This window comes from Lontra canadensis, unplaced genomic scaffold, assembly GCF_010015895.1.
Source record: "Lontra canadensis isolate GAN:19392208 unplaced genomic scaffold, GSC_riverotter_1.0 scaffold8, whole genome shotgun sequence".
Taxonomy (NCBI): Eukaryota; Metazoa; Chordata; class Mammalia; order Carnivora; family Mustelidae; genus Lontra; species Lontra canadensis.
The window spans coordinates 928,681-948,018 of record NW_022631002.1 but is presented as its reverse complement, the minus strand read 5'-3'; the positions used below and the strand labels follow the sequence as shown (position 1 = coordinate 948,018).

Below are 19,338 nucleotides of genomic sequence, written 5' to 3'. Positions count from 1 at the left end.
TCCGCAGCCGGGATTGGCGCAGGAACCACCTCCTCCGCCCCCGGCCCGACCTCCACCTCCAGCCCCGGCCCCACCCCCGCCCCACGGTGCCCGGCTCCACGCACGACCTATGGCTCGGGCTGGGGCGCCGCGGAGTGAGTCCCGCAGGGAGCGCAGCTGTGGACCCCCGACCCACCGCGGCTGCACTCAAAACCGCACCCGCCCTTCCGCACCCCGGACACCACGGAGGGAGCTTCCACCGCCCCTGCGCGGAGAAACGGGGCGCGGGCGGGGGCGGGGGCCCGCCCCGCCGCCTGGCCCCACGCAGGCCCGCCCCCCAACCGAGTCCGCACAGGCCCCGCCCCATCCCGGGTCCCGCCCTTGGGCCCCGCCCACCGGTTCCGCCTTCGCGATCTGAAGCGGGTTCCGCCCGGACGCCGCTGCGCGGGAAGAGCCCACCTCCCGCGCCCGGCTGTCCTCGGAAGCCCCCGCGGTCCGTGGAGCGGATCCCCGGCAAACTGGTCCTTTTGGGCAGCACCTGGCGCCGAAGGCGGACTACCTCGGAGACACCTGTTCTCCTCTCCTCCTCCGCAGCGCGGCGGAGCCCAGGACTAAAGCTGCCTCCAGGAAGCCTTCTTGGGTTTCTCTGCTGGAGGCTCCCAGGCAGGTGCGCTGCGGTTATTGCATCGGTAATTACGACCCGCAGCTCCTGAGCATGGAGCTCTGGGGCGTCAAACCCTAACCTGTTTCCAACCTTTTCAGAATTCCCACTCACACCTGAACTGTCCAGCCGCAGACAGGGGCGGGTGATGTGGGCCTGGCATCCCCCAGGGGTCCAGCTGGGGAAGGGAGCCCCACCCTCCCACCCCGTGCCTCATCCAGTGGAGACCCGCTGGGCCCTGAGCACAGACACTGGGGACTTGGAGAAGGGTCGTGGCCTCCCTGAGCCCGAGTTTCCTGCCTCCTCAGGGATTCACAGGCTCGTGTGGTTTAGGGAACACACCTTGATGACTCGGCCGGGGACGATGGTCTCATCCAGCCCCACGGCGGCCTGGGCTAGCTCTTGGTGGCCAACTCTATGTGTGCATAGCTGGGGCGGATGGACAGAGCGAGTGAGAGCCACCCTGGGATGTCCCGGCTCTGTAGTACCCCAGGGCGCTCCCCCCCCCCCCCCCCAGGTCTCCTCCCTGAGCCTCCCACCCCCCACTCCCCACTACCTGGCTGGCACTGACCCCTTGGGGTGTCCGGAGAACTTGGTGCACAGGATGGTGATCCCGTGGACCTCCTCGCGGGGGCTGAAGTAGGCTACCAGCTCCTCTGCTGTGCCCCCATAGTCCACCTGCCACAGGTATGGGCCCCCGGTGTGGAGGGGCCTCAGCAGAAGCTTTGCCTCCCTCCCCCCCAGGGGCTCCCACCTCAAGTTTTCTTTGTAAAGAGGTGGAAGTAGCTGCCACAGTCTCGGTCCCCCACCCCTGCTGCGGGTGGACTGGAGACAGAGACATGTGCCCTCCATGTGGGAGACGACCCCCTAAGTTCATCTGGCCTGCGCAGACAACGTAGGCCTTTTTAAAGTGGGGTTTGTGGCCACAGTGATTGGCCAGCTGGAGACTTCCCGTGGAATGGTTTCTGTCGGGACACCAGAATGCCTGAGGACACAGGCCCCACGTTCTCTCCTGGGCAGCCCACCCCCCAGTCAGGTCCTGTCCTCTGGCTTCTCCCCTCCTGGGCCTGTGCCTCTTTCTTTAATCCTCAAGGCCAGGAGGAGGTGGCTGACCCTGGGCACCCACTGCAGGGGCCCCATCTTGCCCCCTCCTGGACTCACATTGCTTGCATAGACAGATCTGTGGTCCAACTCCACCTTCTCCATGGGGGTCCCGGGGCACAGGCAACCTACAGAGAGGGGCCTCAGGATAGGGGTCTCACTGCAGGCAGGCGGCTCCAGGCAGGTGCTAAGGGCAGGCACCTCACGTTCATGGCTTACTTCTCGCTCCTTGGGGAAGAGGCTTACCCCCAGGGACTGTTCTGAAGGCTAACAGCACCCCGGCCCCGCCCCATGGGCTGGCACTGAGCCTCCAGCAGCTGCAGCCCACCCAGATGCACCGATGGGGCAGGGGGTTCAGAGCCACGTGCCCAAGGACTCGTGGCCGACCCACCAGGGAAGGTGGCAGCCGGGCCCGCTGGCTCTTACCTGCCTCGGGGCTCAGCAGCTGCAGGACCACTGCGGCCCCCTTGCCCCGGGCGTCTCCGGCCCTTGGGTCTGCTCCATGGCCCACAGCTTCAGTTTGACGGCCTCTAGCTCCTGCCCGCACGACCCCAGGTTGAGCCCGAGGCATGACGGCCCCTAGGCTCCTCTTGAGGGAGGGCAGGGGGAACAGGCCTGACCCTGTCTGTCCTCAGGGTCACTGGCTCCAAGGGGACATGCTGGGGGGACCAGGAAGGCTGTGTGGACTGGGGCCCTGCCATCCTCCCTGGCCTTGCAGGGGTGGACATACCCGTGACCCTCTCTGGGTCACGAATAGTGGCCTGGAAAAGGGTCAGGGCTGCAGCCGGCGGTGCCTCTGATCCGTGAAGCACCTGAAGCCCTGGCCAGGCTTCACTGGGCCCCACGCGGACGCTACCGGGTCAGGCATGGGGCGCTCAGCCAGGTCCTCCCGGCCCCGGAGAGACAGGAGGGAGCCCCCCTTTTCATCTTCCTGGTCTTCCTCTGCTTCCCCTGGCTCCTCCTCCCTCCTGTCCCCACCCCCTGACCCCAGAGGGGGCTTCCAGGCTCCCCAGCCCTGGGCCTCAGGGTCCCTGGAAAGGCTTTGCAGCCAGGCCTCGGTAGGGGGTGGGAAGAGTGCGACCGAGGAGCGGCAACATGCCGTGTGGGTGGCGGCTGGAGGCCTCCCTTGCTTGCTCTGTGCCAGCACCTGCCCTCCCCCAGGGCTTTAAGCTCCTCCCCAGGCCAGCTGCTCCCGCTAGAGTGCTTCAAAGGCTTCCCGCTGGGCTGACCGCCAGCCCCAGCTTCTGGGCCCTTCCCCTTCTTTCTCACCCAGGAGGAACCCCCCAGGACACCAGAGGTAGAGAGAGGAGGGACGCAGGGAGGCAGGGCTGGGCAGGGTCTGCACCGGCATGAACTCTGCCACGCTCCCCGCCACACCTGCTCAGGGTCAGACCACGGGTGGGACGACACGGGCATAAGCGAATTCCTAAGTGTGCACAAGCAGGAAGGACCGCATGGGATGAGGACAGGCCTCCTGGAAGAGACAGGGGCTGCCCTAGAGGGACTGGTCAGGCAGAGCTGGGGCAGAGGACGGTGTGGGCGGAGCGACCAGCGTGAGCAAAGGCCTGGCAGGGGGTGAGGGCAGGGCGTGTGCCACAGGAGGTCAAAGGCCCATGGTGTGCACAGGGGAGGGCCCCGTCCCTGCTTCTGCCACCCCTACTGATCCCCCAAGGACACCCCTCTCGCGCCCTCACTCTGGACCTGATGGCAGGGGGGAGCCGGAGTCCTTCCCTGACTACAGGTCATAAACGTCGAGTCAGGTGCAGACTTGTGATGGACACTGGAGGCCCAAAGGCCGCTTGGCTTCCAGGCTGGCTTCTGGTCCTCACTTGTCACCCCTGGAGGGTGGCTGTGGGCCTGTGTCCCCATGTGCCCTGGCCTCCATCTGTCTTCGCTGGAGTGACTGCTCTGGCTGGCCTCAGCCTGACTCGGCCTCGGTGGGGCTCCTGCTTCGTGTTTATGGGGGACTCCTCTGGGCATGTTTGCTCACCCTGGCCCAGAGCCCCCCACCCCAGGCCATAGCTGGTAGGTCCACGCTGGGCTCATTGGAGTCTCTTCCCTGGGGACTTGAACTGTGGGGAGCTGCGTCTTACATGATGCTGGCCTGCGGGCCCTGGACCCAGGACAGACTCTCTCCCCAAGGGGGCGGAGGGCATGGGAGCGCTTGTCGCTGCTGCCCTGCCTCCTGGGCCCAAGCCCTCTTCCCAGTCGCCTTGCTCTGGGATCTCACCACTCTGGCCTCAGCCCCACCCGGCTGCTGCTGCCCTGCCTCCAGGAGCTCCCTGCTGCCACACTGCCTCCATTCCAGAGTTCACACAGCCACGCATACTGACAGTGGGCGCAATCTCTGTGCCGCTGTTTCCAGGAAGCCTCCCTGATTGCTCCTCCTTCCGCCAGGACTCCCCCTCAGTCTCCCTGGGCAGGTCACGGTGCCTCAAGGACAGCATCTGTGTCTGCACTGAGGACAGGGCCTTGGCCCAAGGCTGGCTGGGTGAGGATGGAAGTACGGCCATTCTGAAACACGAGGCCGCCGGGTCTTCTGCCTCCTGAGGGTCCGAGGCCCCATGGAGGGCCTGCAGCCCGGGCCCTTCCTTCCACTTCCACGTGGGAGGCAGAACACCAAGGTGGCTGTGTCCAAGCCAAGAGCCGGCTGGATTCAGGCTGGGCCCCCGCCAGCCTCTGTCTGAGCTCAGATCTCTGCAATGGAAAAACGCCGTCAGCCTGCTCTCTGCTGGGACTGCTGACACACCAGGCCCAGCTGGGGCTCCTGCCAGCCGCCTGGTGGGGGTACAGACTCGCCCCCACGCTGGCCTTTCCAATGACACCTTTCAAAATACATCATGTTCCAAGCCTGGGCCCAAGTATTAATAACAGCCTTTCCTCCCAGGGGCTGCCAGCACACCAGGAATGCCAAGCCCTGGGCATCCGAATCTGGCTAGGACCTGCTCTGGGAGCCAGGACACTCTGGCTGCGACACCCTGGCTCCTTGGGGTCAAGGTGTCCCTTCCCTCAGTGTCCTCCCTTGGGAGGGTCTTGGGGAAGGTGCTGGGCACAGCCACAAGCCTAGGTGTCCCCGGGGCCTAAGGTCATCCAGATCACCTTGAGGACCCAGATCTTGAAAGTTCACTCCGCTTGGCAAGAGCACAGGAGGCTGTGGGTGAACTGAGCCGGGGTGTCCATCGCCATGCACACCCCAACTTACGTCACCCATCTGTCCAGCACCCCCATAGGGCAGGGCCTTGTCTCTTGCCTGGCACCGGGAAAGCCCTCCGTACAGAGATGGTGAGCGGCCCCATGAGACGCGGCTTCCCTGCGGTCACCAGGAACCAAGGAGAGGCATAGCCCCGTGATGGCAAACGTTGGCTTTATTACACGACACAGATAATGGGTGTGACCTGAATCCAGGCGTCCCACAGCACCCAGCACCCAGGCCAAACACGCACATCAGGGGACACGCGACGGGGACGGCATGCCATGGGTCCCATAACACTGAGGAAAACCTGTCACAGGAAAATGAACCAACACTCGCTCCAACTCTTTCCGGGGAGTTAAAAAAAAAAAAAAAAAGAAGAGGGAAAATCCATCCAATCCCCATGAGCCTGTTCCTAGGACCTGACACCCTGGAGGCCAGCCTGGCTGGGCCCCCTCATCCTGGTGGACAGCAAGGGTGTTCATGGCCTCTGTCCTAATATTTTAAAAACAGGCTCCAATTTGAGTACCGACGTTGTTTCACAAGGGGTCTTTGGGGTGGCACTCCAAGAGCCAGTCAAGTTGAAACAAAAGGCATAAAAAGCATGCAAAATGGAGTTTTCCAGAACTGTGGGGGCCCAGACAGGTGCCGTGCAGACGCTGGGCTCCCCAGGCCTTAACCATGAGTGGGTGGATGGCGGAGCAGATATGTACCCTTAGCCCCGCGCCTCATGTTCTGCTTTCTCCTCCAATCCTGGCGGTGGGACCATCATCTGGGGGCCTTGCTCCCAGCCCCATTTTGGAAAATATCCCGTGTGGCGTGGAGCCTGGGGCCAGCAAGTGCTGGGCCTCCAGTGTCCCAGAGAACACCCCCGCCATCAACCACATTCAGCTTGGGCAGGGGCTCTCCCTGCAGCTCTCTGGAGCTCCGAAGGGCTCATTTCCAGAGTCTGCCGGCCCAGGATGGAAGACGGGAGTGGGAAAGAGGCACAGCAAGCCATGAACACCCAGGTAGAAGAGCTCCAGGGGCACTGGTCTCTTTCTCCCCACTCCTCCTCCTTTCCTGAGGACACCTCCTCCAGGCAGTGACCCTTGGAGACAAGGACAGGACACCCACAATTTTGGGGTCTTGCCAGGGAATGTGCTCACCCTGACTGGTGGCCCTGGTCACGGGGCCCCCGAGCAGGTGTGTGGGCCATCTCCCAGTGAGTGCTCCTGGCGCATGGCCACCACACTTGCCAGACAGTCTCAGACTGGTCAAACCTATTGCTAGGACATTGGTCCAATCTATTCACAATGCCTGGAGCAGGTTGAGGAGCTGGGGGAGGCCAGTTGAGTCCACAAGCAGATTCCTTTAGGGCAGTTGAGGTCATGGAAACATCCAAATTGTCCTTGTAGTTTTGGAACACTGTGGGATTAGGTGATGCTACTCTGGGTTCAATGGATGGAGAGGCAGACATGATGGATGGACTGAGGCATAGTTGTGTGTGTCAGATTGGAAAACGGATGTATATGCGTCTGGTGTGTATTGGGGTGGATGGTGGAGAGACAGGTGATTAGGAGAAAGTTTGAATGGGAGACAGTGGAATCAAGTGGCAGCTGAGATAGAGTAATGGATGGACAGATCGATGGGTGGGTGTTTGGCTGAATGCGTAAGTTGGTGGGTGGGTGGGTGAACAGATGAGTGGATGGGTGTTTGGGTGGATGGATGGACGGACGGACGGATGGATGATGAGTGAATGTATGGATGGACGGACGGATGGATGGGTGGGTGGGTCGGTGGGTGGAAAATTGGATGGGTGGGTGACTGGGTGCGTGGATGGATGGATAGATGGGAGGATGGACATGGGGCAGTCCCTGGCCTGGGCATCTGCCTCCCCTTGTCCTGCCCTTGACCCTTTTGGACATGGGTGTGTGGATGGACAGGTGAATGGATGAATGGATAGTAGATGGACAGATGGATGGGTAGATGAATGATGGACAGGTGGATGGATGGATGGATGGTAGATGGATGGATTGGTACATGGATGATGGATGGATGGATGGACAGGTGGATGGACAAAAAGGATGGATGGGTGGATGGATGGATATGTGGATGGATGGATGGACAGGTGGATGGATGGATCAGTGCATGGATGGATGGGTAGGTGGGTGGATGGATGGATGATAGATGGATGGATTTGCGCATGGATGATGGATGGATGGTTGGATGGATGGATGGATTGACAGATGGATGGACGAAAAGGATGGATGGGGGGGTGGATGGATGGGTGGGTGGATAGGTGGTTGGGTGGACGGATGGATCAGTCCATGGGTGGATGGGTGGGTGAGTGGTTGGATGGCCAGATAGATGACTGGTCAGAAGGGTTAGCTGACGTAATAAAAGAATTGAGAAACAATTGTAGTCTGGCTGGGGGGATGGGCAGAATAACGACCAGCATGCTGGCTAGAGTAGGCTAGAACAGGCAGGACAGGTGGATAACAGTGAAGGGCCTTTGGTGTCATTTTGAAGATATGTTTGAGAAAATTGGCAAGCAGAAATTTGGGCCTGTCCTGAGCCCTTTCTACCATGTCATTGAGATGAAAGCAAACCAATACCTCCTAGCCCCTGGCCTGTCCGTCTCCCTCTGCTGCTGAACCTCTAGACGCCCTGATGAGTGGCTCCCCCTGTGGAGCGCATGGAGCAGTGTCTGGCCTGGGCATCTGCCTCCTCTCATCCTGCCCCTGACCCTTCTGGACCTCCAAGACTGTCTCCCAGCTTTCCTCTTTGCCCCTGGCAACACCCAAGGCTTCCCTTTGGCCGTGATGAGCTGTAGGGATGGGGACCCTCTATTCTGGTGGAGTCTGGGGTAGCCCAGCCTGTTCACACGTGGAGTAGGAGCCACTAATCTTTGTAGGGACACCCCCCCCAAGACACCACCTGGGGATGTTGACATGTCCTAATGGGTCCACGGCAAGATGGGAAACAAGGAGATAGAGGAGTGGGTGGGAAAGGTTGAGGGGGTCAAACACTGGGAGGTGGGAGGGCCTAGGGGTGCCAGCCTCCTTCTCGTTGTCCCCCCCAGCCCCGTCTGCGCACTGTATGCGCCTGGGCTTGGGACGAGGGAGCTCTGGCTGTTGCCTGGCTGGCTGCCTCGCTCTGCCTTGCTGTGGTAGCCTGGGGCTCAGAATGGGAGATGAACCCTTTGAGCTTGATTTAGGGGGAGGGAGGCTCCATGAGCACCAGCGTCTCACTGAAGCTTTGGGTCACCTGTGTGTCTAACCCTGGCGCTGGCTGGTGGGAAGGAGACTGGCCAGTGGTTTACAAGCTTAGGAGGTAGCAGGGCACGAGGGTCTCTGAGCAGAGAGCAGGAGCCTAGATCCCCTTCTGCAGACCTCCTCTTTGCATGAGAAAGGCAGGCGCACACTCCAGCCCATCTCCTAATGACAGAAACTCTGCCACAGCCCCTCCCCAAAGCTATAGATTCTGTGTTTGGTGCTGCTGTGAGGTCTTTGGCAGAATGGGGCCTGAGCACATGGCGGACAGGAACACCAGCTCCCAAAACCTGGACCAGGCCCCAGTGCCCTGGGTGGGAGGAGCTTTGGGCATTGGCAGACACAGCTTCCCGGGACAGCTCCCGGTGGCTGGCGGGAAGCTTCAGCTTCCTCCCTGCGGGCCCCCTGCCCCAGCTGCTGTGCTCTCAGCCTGCAGGGGCTCCACTGTTGGCCTGAGGTCGGTAGGCTCTCCATGCCGGGCTCCTGCAGTCCCCCGGGAGCTGGCTTCTTGATATACGGGACATGGGTAGGGGAACAACACTGGGAAGACGGCCTTTCAGAGCGGGCTGGAGAGGGACCTGTTCCCAACAGCGATGGTGGGAGGGGCTGCCCCATCTCAGACCCCCGGGGCCAGCTGACACACTACATTCCCTGGTGCACCTGCTTGACCCTGAGGGGGGCCTTGTGAGGAGCGGGGAGACAGGCTGGTAGCGCAAGCCAGTGGGCCCCAGGGGAGGGGGCACACCTCGCCTCGGACCAGCAGCCTCAGCCTAGTCCTGACGTCGGGGACCTGGATCATCTGGGTCTCAGCCCTGCTCACCCAGACCCCCAGGTTACCCAGGGCAGACTGGACACAACCTTAGGGAACCGAGTCCAAAAGCACCTGCCTCCAATGTACACCACCCACACGGCTGTTTTCATAGGTTCGGCACTTGCCAGAGAGAAAGACGGAAGCCTGGACGCATGGCAGGCGGGTCCAGAGTCTCATCAAGAGCCCAAATCCCACACCGGTCCTTTCTTTTCTGAAACCCACGGAAGTGGACCTTTGACAGGTTCCTGGCCCCGTGGCTCGAGCCCAGGGACATTTCCGGAGGAGAAGGTAGGCCTGTGTCGACTTCAAGACTCGGGTTTACCATCAGGCAGGACTCGGGAAGGCCCCTGGCTGTGGCTCCTGGACGGAACCCGTCCTCCCAGGACCGAACAATGAACTCCTACAGCCCTGGGAGAGATCACAGCGATCGCACAAACCCACTGCTCCCCGCAGGACCACAGTTCTGATTTCTTTGAAAATCTATTTTCTGAGATTTCTGTGCTCCAGCGGTTTCTCTGTTTTTATTTGGCAAACAACCCTTCTCTGTTATCACCACCATGAACATCATGATTTGGACCTCTTCGAGAACTATATACATTCACATTAGCATATACTAGGACTTCCTGCCTCTCGGCGGGGCCCCCAAGAGCCCCAGTTTCAGTAGCTGGTCACTCCCCATACTGCGGTCCTGGGAACCCCTCCCAGTGATGCGAGAAAACGCCAGACCGCGAGCCGCTGCAGGTCCACCTAAGGAGTCCCCGCACGAGGGCTTCCCTACTCTCTTATGTCCTCTGTGAGAGGGTTGGGGCAGCTGAGTGGGGTGAGGAGATGGAGCTGGGGGCCCCGCAGCGGCACAGAAACGCGGGGCTCCCTACAGCCAACCCAGCCTCCAGCAGGCCGGCGAGGGCATTCTCGTTTGCAACTTTCCTTCTATTTCTGCGACAGCGTGCAGAGCGGAGAGTGGGGACAGCAGACCCCAGGGCCGGGGTGGCAGCGGGCAGCCTCGTGGGGTGCGAGGGGAGGTAGAGGAGGAGAGACGGAGAAGCAGCGTTTCCAAGGCCCAGATGCCGTCTCCTCGAGCTTTCAGAAGCAGTCAAGGATCAACCCAAAAGATTGTCACAGTTTCGTTTCAGAGTTATTCTCTCCTGGGAAGGACACGTTAGCGCTTTCCCACTCGTGGAAAACATGCAGCGTGATAAAGATTCACAGAGAGCGCGGGGACAGATGGGGGTGGCCCCTGCACGCACGTGGGCAGGGCCCCCTCCACCGCGGCAGAGAAACCCAAGGGACCTCTCGTTGAGTGAAACCCTCTAGACCCGGCGGTCCCCACACTCCAGACATGGAGTCAAAGCAAGAGAACAGGACGACACCTGAACAAATCCAAGAGTAGAGTAAAACCGTGGACAAAATACTTTGGCAGTGACAAAACCATTTTGGATTTTGATGTCTTGTGTTTGTTTTTTGGGTTTCCTTTGGAGCAGAGGTGTGTCCGGCGTCCTTGGCTAGCTAGCTGGCAAGGTAGCTTACAGGAATGGTTCCTTTCCTTTTTTTTTTTTTTTTTTTAAACTTTTTGGATTTCTACTTAAAGCCAAAGAGTTTAACGTTAAAGGAAAAAAATACTCTGAAAAATGTTTCTTGAGTTGGAAATTGGAATCGTTCTTACCATCTTCACCGCATTGGCTCCACGCCCTGGGAAGAGCTCCTGGGCCACGGCGGCTCCGACCTCCCACTGGAACATGTCCATTTTCTGTTTCCCTTTTTAATCACGAAGGGGACAAAACCCCCATTTCCTTTGTCTACTTCTCAGTAGGTCTATTCCACAAATCCCCCAAAATTCTTCACTGAAAATATAAGCCACCAAACAGATTTCATCTTCAAGAGAAAGAGTACAAGGGTCACAGAGACAGAGACACGGGGGAGCGCGAGTGGGCGGCGGCCGGGCCGCTCTGTCGCGGGGGGTCTCTGAGGACACGCGGTCGTACTGAGACCGCCAGGTTGCTGAGGAAGTTGCGTTGATGCAGTCTTTGTTGGTTCTGTTTTCTTTTGGAGAGAAGCAGTAGCAGCAGTGGCTCCCAGGGCCCCGGGGGGCTGGGGCCGGGCGGGGCCAGAGGGCTCAGCATCCGTGGGCCCCGGCCGGGTTGGGGACCCTTGGACAGGGGGCGGGAACGGGTCAGCGGGGTGCTGCGTCCAGGGGCCCAGGCGGGCCAGGCGAGCCGGGGCGGGAGGGCCCCGCAGAGCTGGCCTCGCTGGGGCTGGTGGCGCCTGTGGGCAGGCAGGGGCCCAGGCTGGCTGTGGCATCGGGTGGTGCGGGCCCCGGGTCGGCCACGGCGGCCGAGGGGCCCTGCAGGCTCTGGCCACACACGTGGTGGTGCTTCTCCCAGTCCCGGTGCTGGCAGAAGGCGCCACAGTAGCGCGCCGCGTTGCAGCCACTGCACGTCTCACTAGCCTTGCGCCCGCAGTTCCAGCAGCTCTGGGGGGGGGGGAGGGACATGGTCAGGGGGTGGCTACGGGGCGGACGCTGGGCCCCATCTACCCAGGTGCCTGGCCCGGCCGACGGGGGCGGCACACACCCAAACACACACACTTGGTCCGGCCACGGCATCACAGAGCGAGAAGCGGACGGCCCTGACCAGTGACTCGCCACAGCTCGTGGGTGGCCTTCAGCGGCCACAGCCATGACCACGGCCACCTGGCTAGGTCGTTCTGGGGCTCAGGCTTGCACTACCGGGGCACACAATTCCAGCCAGCTGCGGTCAGGTTCACGTGGCATTTACAGGACTGCGGGTCCTCAGGAGGTAAGGCAGTCACACCCTGTCCTCTCTTCCAGGAAGCCCTCCCAGGTTAGCTGAGCTCCAACCCCAGAACATGGTGCCCTGGCTGGGTAAAGACTGCCAGGCTCCAGTGTGGGGTGCACGGCCAGGCCTGCCTCAGGCCATTGGGCATCTGCTCCCTTTCTGTGGGATGAGCAGCAACTGCAGCCGTGCACGTGAGCAAAAGGTGGGCGGGGGTACCAGCAGGGACCCGAGCCGGCAGCCAGGCCGAGGGTCGGGGAGCCCATGACTGCCCCAGGAGGAAGGCCCAGTGTCTAGTCGGCCCCCAGAGCCTCTTGGGCCTCCACGCTTGTTCCGCTCGGCCGCACCGTCCTTACTCGGCCCGGTGTGCCGCTGCCTCCGTCCTCACCTCCCCTTCCTCGCGGGGGCACTGCTCCCCCAGGTCCCTGCCTGGCTTGCTCTCACCTCCTCCAGGACTCTGCTCACACGTCCCTGCCCCGGTCCTGAGCGGTCCTCCTGCTCTACCCCTGCTCCTCCCGAGCTCGGTGTCTGCGGAAGCAGCCGCTGCAGCCACACGAGTTGACCCTTGGGGCCCGTCCACGCACACACACACACCAGGGCTCTGGAGGTGTGTCCCTTCCAAAGGGCAGTTCCAGGAGCCCCCTGGACAAGCTGTCTCCCTTCCCCTGACTCCTCTGACACGAGAGCCCTTTCTGGACGAGGATGAGAGGCACCCCGGCCCTTGCTCTGCTGGACCCCGCCCAGCCCCTGATGCCCGGGCACAAGCAGGATGATGGTGCTCACGCCCCTGCTGGGCACACACGTGGGCGGCAGCCGGGGAGGCGCTCCGTGTGCACCTGCGGTCTCCACTTGCCTGGCGCCCCTGCTGTCACCGGTTAGCTGGAGCAGGGGCGTCGGCCGGCCTAGGTTTGAATCCTGGCCCACGAGGCCTCGGGCGTGGCCTAGAGCAAGCCACCTAGCCCTGGAGCCCTCAGTGTCCGCATCCGCGCGATGGTGAGCCCCAGCTGCCCAAGGTCCTGAGGCTGGGAGGTGACACGGTGCGGGTTCGGGGCCTGGACCTGGAGGCTGGGGCCGGGGTGGGGGGCCGGCGGGCAGCCGTACCTCGCTGGAGTCCTCCTGCTGGTTGACGACGGTCAGGGCGTCCTCCGAAGCCTGCCGCCGGGCTTCGGCCAAGGCGCGCTCCATCTTGGCGCGCTCCGTGCTGATGAGCTCGTGGGCCTTCCGCTCCGCGTCCGACACGGCTTTCTGCAGCTCGGACACGGCCTGCCGCTTTACTTCATTCACTGCCTCCTCTGCAAACGACACGCAGGCTGTCCACACGCCGCCAGGCCCCGCCGGGCCTCCTTGCGTTGTGTGCACCTGCGACCGGCACGCGTATGGCAGACTGGTGTGGGGGCGTCTCCCAAGCCTGGCCCTTCGCTGCTGTTCCCAAACCTCAGAGTGTGGTGGCACTGCCCTGGGGGGCGTGGCCAAGCCCACCCTGACGTGGACCCCATGGGCATGAGAGAATGAACCCTGGAACCTCGGAACCCACGAGTTCCAAGTGACGCTGATGCTGCTGGTGCCGGCACCCACCTGGAGAACCAGAGCTATACGGGTCTGCCCCCTGGATGGTCTGCTTCTCCTGGGCTGGGCTGAAGCAGTCCAGGGTCGCCCCCTCTAGGGCTCTGCCTTGCTGTCACTCCGGAAGGCCTCTGTCACCCACCCATGCTGCCTCCGGCTTGCTCCCGCCTGAAGACAAGCCCGCCTGGAGCTGCGGCATGAGCTCAGCTGTCTGGCTGAGCCCAGAGCGTCTGTTTGGGTTTCACGGTGCCTCCAGCCCTGGCAACCACCCACGGCCGCTCAGGCCTGCCTCAGTTTACCTGGCAGTGCTCTTCCTGCAGTGGTGTGCGGGGATGTGGGCAGGGATGAGCAGGGCTCAAGGAGCCTTCCGTGCGAGCCTTTGCACGCCGGGTGTGGTGGGCTGCCAGCGGAGCTTGCGAGAGCTGCCTGCCCCCAGGTCACCCCAGGAGTGCCGTGCAGCTGTCGCCAAGGGTCTCCCGAGGGCAGATGGAGGCAGAGGGGACAGGCCAAGGGACATGAGGACCCCCTCCCATTGTCCAGGCCTGGGCCTCCCCCATCTTGCTCCAGGCAGCTGCTACCCGTCTGTGGCCTCTCGGTCTCTGAGTCTGGGGAGGGGACACTCCCCTCCCTCCACTCTCAAGATTCTGAGACTTTCTCCCTCTGCCTTACACTTCCCCTTGAATCCATCCATGAACCAAAGCATCTCAGGGACCCTGCTGCTTTTCTCCCCAGGCGTCCCCCAAGGGAGCCCCTGCCCCCCTCTTTTTTTCTCAAGCTGCCCACTGGCTCCTACTTCTGCCCGGCCCTCCCCATAGTGTGTCCCCATGTGCAGGGAGTGTCCCTGGCATGGGACTCTGTGCCACACCCAGAAGGCTGCAGGCACCCCAGCTCTTTGTCTCCCCTACGTGTGTCTGTGCACATGCGTGTGTGTGCAAGACCCAGGGACCCAGTCGGTTCTGCTGAGTGGCACTCGTTTGCCTGAAGAAGGCAGGTGGCCACCGTCCTACACTGAATACTAAGTGCGCCCTGAGCCTTCCCGCATGGTCTGCAGAGCCCTGTGCGCCCCACGCTGATGGAAGCCCTTGAGGATGGTAGGGCACAGAGGGCACGCTGGGTGCCCCCACCCCCCGCCCCCACCCGCACTCACCAGCCTTCCTCCATATCTCCTCGGGCATGTAGCCAGAGAGGCTCCGAGGCATGAACTCCCGGTGGGCGTCTGCAACACAGGGACGCGAGTGTCACACACCGAACGGGCCACACCCGGCCGGGTAAGGGGAACACAGTGTGTGTCCCTGCAGGGGGTCTCCTGGCACGCCCCTGGGTCGGAACCCTGTATCCGCTGCAGGGGGGGGCAGGGCACTGCCAGGAAGGAGGACACTCTGGGGCCCCTTGGCCTCGGCTGGGACCTGGGCCTCGCTCGGTTTCCGCGGTCACCTTCCCTGAGTCAGGGCTTCCGGGGCTTTGGGCCGTATCCTTATACCGTAGTGCCAGAATGGGGGTGCCGGTCCTCGACGCCCCTGCCGTGCACCCCTGCCCCCCGTGGTGTCCCCTCGCACGCACCTAGCGGAGACCCCTGTGCACCCGGGGAGCTGTTGAGGGCCCGGGCGGGGGCAGGGGCGGGGCCCTTCTTGGCATCCTCGCTGTCACTGCAGCGGCGGACCCAGTGGCTGAGCTCCTCCCGGTCGGCTTCTTGGCACTGGCGCAGCACCGTGAGCGAGCGCCGTGTCTTCTCGGCCATGTCCATGATGCAGTTCAGAAGCTGTGGGCGGGCAGGCGGGGGCGGGGAGCGTGTGGGGCTGGGGGGGCTGCTCTGTGGGGGACGGCCACGGAACTTCTCCTACGCCCTGGGCCTGGGCCAGCCCGCCGGCCACGAGGGCCCGCCCCAGTGCGCTCCGGGCCACGGTGTGAAAACTGGCCCCTGCGGCCTGGAAAGGCGCCGGTCTGGGGTGGGGGTGGCGGCCGGACTCTCCGTCTGAGCCGCTCTTTCAACGCTCCAGGCTGTGCTCTGCCGGGGGAGAGCAGATGGGCCAGAGCTGCTCTGGGGACCACACCTGCCTGGGCTCCCTTCCCACAAAGGAAGCAGGGGAGGGATGACCCTGAACACAGTGTGGAAGGGGTCCCAACCCCCCAAGCCCCCTTTCTCCCAGAGGCAGAGGTGCTCCGCAGGGGCGGAGATGCGAAGGTTCTGAGGGGCTGACCGGCCCAGGCAGGTAGGCGCATAGCAAAGCGGGGCCCACAGGGAGCCTGTCCCCTCCGCAGCCCCGGGGCCCCACGGGCTGGGCGGAGCCCCAGGAGTCTCCGGGTGCTGGGCCTGGACACTCACGTTGTTGACATGCTTCCACTCCTCCGCCCACTCCCGCTCCGTGAGCCTGTGGTCGATCACCTCCTCCTGCCGGGACCCCTGCGCCGCTATAGGGTGCGCAGACGCTCAGTCCAGACCCCCGTCCCAGGCCCCCCTGTCCCGCAGACCCCGCCCCTCATGCCCGGCAGTGGTCTTTCCTGTGTCCCTTCCCCAGCCCCATGCCCTCCAGGCCCCGCCCTGTGCTCCCAAGCTCCGCCCCTCACCCCAGGATCTGTCCTTGGGCTTGGCTTTGCCGGCCTAAAGGAAGTGGAGAGGGTGAGGAGGAGGACCCTGAACATGGACCCTCTGTCCACTGCCTTTGCGGGGAGGTCAAGAACAGGTCTGGCCTCTACTCCGTGTTTGGGAGGAAGAGACGGGTCCCCATCCCTCAGTCCAGGCTGGGCCACCCCTCCCCCACCTCCCTGTATCTCCCTTTCCCTGCTGCTGCTGCCCATGAAGCTGCCTCAGGCCCCACTTTGATGGCCTTGTCCCTCCTCCAAACTGTCAGGGGTCACTGGCCGGTGCCCGGCTCCAGCCCGGCTTCAGCCCACGCTGCCCTACACCCTGGCAGCCAGCTGGACTCCTACACACCCCTTAAAGCCCAGGTCCCAGACCCCCTCCTCAACAGCCCTGAGCCCTTGAGAATTCATTCAGCCCCACAGGGATCTGCATGCGAAATAGTCCTGGCTGCTGCCCACTTCATTCTGTCCTGGGCAGGGCTGCTGAGTCTCCCGGGTGAAAGTCCAGTGGGACAAGAGGCTGGGCTCTGGCCCATCCGCTGGGTCCAAGGGGGCCCCCTGGGAGACAGGGAGGTCTGGGAAACACTTGTTCTCCACAGGCCCCCAGGCCCCTTCTCCTCAGCGCTCCGTGTGCATTTCCCTGCCCTGCTGACCTTTCAGGGTGTGAGAAGGGTCTCCAGAGGGTCACGGGCGGGGAGGGCCCCCCAAGGTGGCTTCTACCGTCGCTCCCATCCGACAGACGAGAACACCGAGGCTGGCTCGGGGGGTGTTACTGCCAAGGTCCCCCAAGGTCAGCCCGAGCCTCCAGTGTGCCCTCAGCTACTGGCCGGCAGAGCTCCAGCGACTGAGACAACGGAGTGTCCTCCCTGCCTCCCAGCGGCGGTGAGACACAGCCCTGAACCGACGCAGCAGTGCCTGCCTGTCCTCGTGCTCTTCCTGACAGCTCAGAGGCTCTGGGCCGCACGCTGCTTTGGGTGCTCCCATCTCGGGGCCCCGAGCCTACGCCCGGTAACCCTGGGCTGGCCGGGGCTGCCCGGCCTGGGCTCTCACTGTTTAGGCCTTTTCCAGTCCCTGAGGGTCCTCTAGCCTCCCCAAACCTGAAATGCCTCTTCAAAGTGCTGCGGGAATGAGACTGAGAGGTGGCGGCCCCAGCCTGCCGTCCACCACCCGGCCCTGCCACCCGCGGAACCAGGGCCTGTGCCCACACCCCAACCAAAATAGTGGCTGAGATGTGCCTGACAGCTGGAGTTTATTTTTGCATTAGCAGAAGCGGGCGGGAATTAGCACCTGCCCGACCGGCTGCAGGGAGCCAGACGCTGTCACCTGCTGCCTGGGCCCAGGCCCTGGAAGCTTCCGCAGGGTGGGGGTGGGGAGATGGCCTTGTACAGGGCGAGGCCTCCGCTGACCCTGCCTCTGGGCCCCCCAAGGGCGCCCTGGGACTCTCTGGGGCAGCTGTTTCCAGGCTGTTCCCCAGGATGCTGGGGGCCCTGGGGTGTGGGCTGGTTCTCTTCATCTCTTAGTCCTCAACACAGAGGGGGTCAGAAGGTCAGGCAGGTAGGACGAGAAGGCTTTGGGCACATGCACTGGGTTTTCTGGGTCTCCTCATCTGTGATGTGGGCCTGCCCTCCGGTCAGTACCAGGCCTTCCCCTGTGCCAGGCCCCGTGTGAGGTCTCCTCACGCCGCCCGGAGGGGTGGGACGCCTGCAGGCTGACAGAGGAGGAGACTGAGCCTGGGACGTCAGAGGACGCATGGGAGGCTGCAGCGTGGGAGCTGGTGCCTCTCCGAGGCTGCCTCTGTCCCCCGAGAGCCAGACTCCTGCACGTCCCTCCCTCACGCACTGGGATCTGGTATGTGGGCCTCACTCTCCCACTCAGAGAGCTGGACACGCCCTGTGTCCTCAGTGGTACTCTTAGAGGGCTCGGGAGTCTTAGGGGGGCATTTGCTTTCTCTCGGGATCCTGGGCCCAGAGTGTGGGAGTCCCTGGAAGCGGGCTCACACGCCCAGCCTGCCTAACAGGGTCTCCTGCTGGCTGGCCGGGACCCCAGCCTCCTGCTGACCCTTGGGACCCACAACCCCCAGGCAGCACATCCTGTGTGTGGACCTGGCCAGCGGCCAACGCCCTTCTAGGTTCCCATAGAGGGAATGCCTGGTCCCAGGGGACAGGCAGCTCTGCAACCACACCCCTTCCCGCCAGGGGAGGGAGGCCCCCCCCATCCATCAGGGATGTCAGACCCCCAAGACAGAGGGCTGGGAAAGATGGCCCTCGCTAAGGCCAGGGGCACGCCCCACTCCAATCCTCCCCCACACCTGTTTCCTCAGCATCCTTCCTGGACAGACAAGGCCCAGAAGCATCTGCCTATCTCTCACCTCGGCTCTGTGTCACTCCCAGCCCGTGCAGGCCCACATGGGCCACCCGTGCTCCGCTCACCGAGCTGCCGATGGCGCTCCCGCAGCTCCCGGGGGTCAGGGTGGCGGTAGGAGTCGCGGAAGTGGTGGGCCATGGCCATGTCCTCCAGGCGGTAGTGTGGGGGCGGCGTGGGGTGGGGCAGCCCGTTGCTAGGGCTGTAGCGCTGGGCGGGGCTCAGGGTGCACGGCCGTTTGCTGAGGTGGTCGGGGTGCAGCGGGTCACGGTCTGACCCATTGTCTTTGGTCCTGACCCAAAGAGCAGATGAGGTCACAGACCACGAACCGTGGACAGAAGCCCGGGCAGGAGGGGTGAAAGAGAGACAGGCACGGGCAGGGAGAAGGAGAAAGAGCCACAGGGCAGAGACAGATGCACAAGGAGAGAGACAAGGCCCAGCCCAGCCCCCCCACTTTCCCTCCTCCTATGGGGCTCGTGCCAGCTTCCACTGCCCACTGGTATCTGGGCTCCTGGGGCCGCGGTCAGGGAGCCTGAGCCTCTGCTGAGGGCCTCGGGAGACAGCCACGCGTTCTCCAGTGGCCAGACAAGCGTCTGGCATTGTGGCCCCCACTGAGGGCCAGCCCAGCCACCTGGAGACCTCAGGTGCCTGGATTCTCATGTCCACCTGCAGCCCAAAGCGAAGAGCCAGGCCGTTCCCGGCACACGGACTCCCTCCTGAACACTCCCTTGTCCTCCAAGGGGCCCCCCGAGTCGCTGCGTTGCCAAGCCCCGGACCCCATCCCTCTGCGGTCTCCCCGGACCCCGTCCCTCTGCGGCCTCCCCCCTCAGCGCCCCCTACCTGTCAGGGGTCCTCCTCTTGCCATGCTCGTTGGCATCCAGCAGGAGCTCTGAGGAGTCGACGGGGGAGGAGGCATTGGCGTCCAGCAGGAGCTGCTCGTGCTGGGCCAGGTACTGGGCGGGGGTCTGCTTGGCGAGGCGGGCACAGTGCACGAGTTCCCTCTGCAGCAAGGGCAGGTTTGCCTGCGGCAGGGAGAGAGGGCGGCG

At 63.2% G+C, this 19,338-nt stretch overlaps 2 protein-coding genes across 3 annotated transcripts in view; both read right to left on the bottom strand.

Moving 5' to 3' along the window:
• Positions 1-107: 107 nt before the first annotated feature.
• On the bottom strand, positions 108-10,740 carry PABPN1L (PABPN1 like, cytoplasmic). The gene is given in 9 exon segments (XM_032854597.1): positions 108-244; positions 376-517; positions 983-1,038; positions 1,041-1,069; positions 1,212-1,318; positions 1,802-1,969; positions 2,213-2,278; positions 2,598-2,888; positions 10,660-10,740. Coding segments are annotated over 9 exon segments (1,077 nt in total).
• A 426-nt stretch (positions 10,741-11,166) lies between these two features.
• Positions 11,167-19,338, bottom strand: part of CBFA2T3 (CBFA2/RUNX1 partner transcriptional co-repressor 3) — a 75,503-nt gene continuing 67,331 nt past the window's right edge. For both annotated transcript variants that reach the window (XM_032853764.1, XM_032853765.1), the window contains exons 6-12: positions 19,133-19,314; positions 18,361-18,584; positions 15,675-15,760; positions 14,912-15,110; positions 14,499-14,567; positions 12,890-13,080; positions 11,167-11,466 (exon numbers count right to left, since the gene is read on the bottom strand). In XM_032853764.1, the coding sequence (XP_032709655.1) occupies positions 11,167-11,466; positions 12,890-13,080; positions 14,499-14,567; positions 14,912-15,110; positions 15,675-15,760; positions 18,361-18,584; positions 19,133-19,314 (1,251 nt within the window). The remainder of the gene's footprint in view (positions 11,467-12,889; positions 13,081-14,498; positions 14,568-14,911; positions 15,111-15,674; positions 15,761-18,360; positions 18,585-19,132; positions 19,315-19,338) is intronic.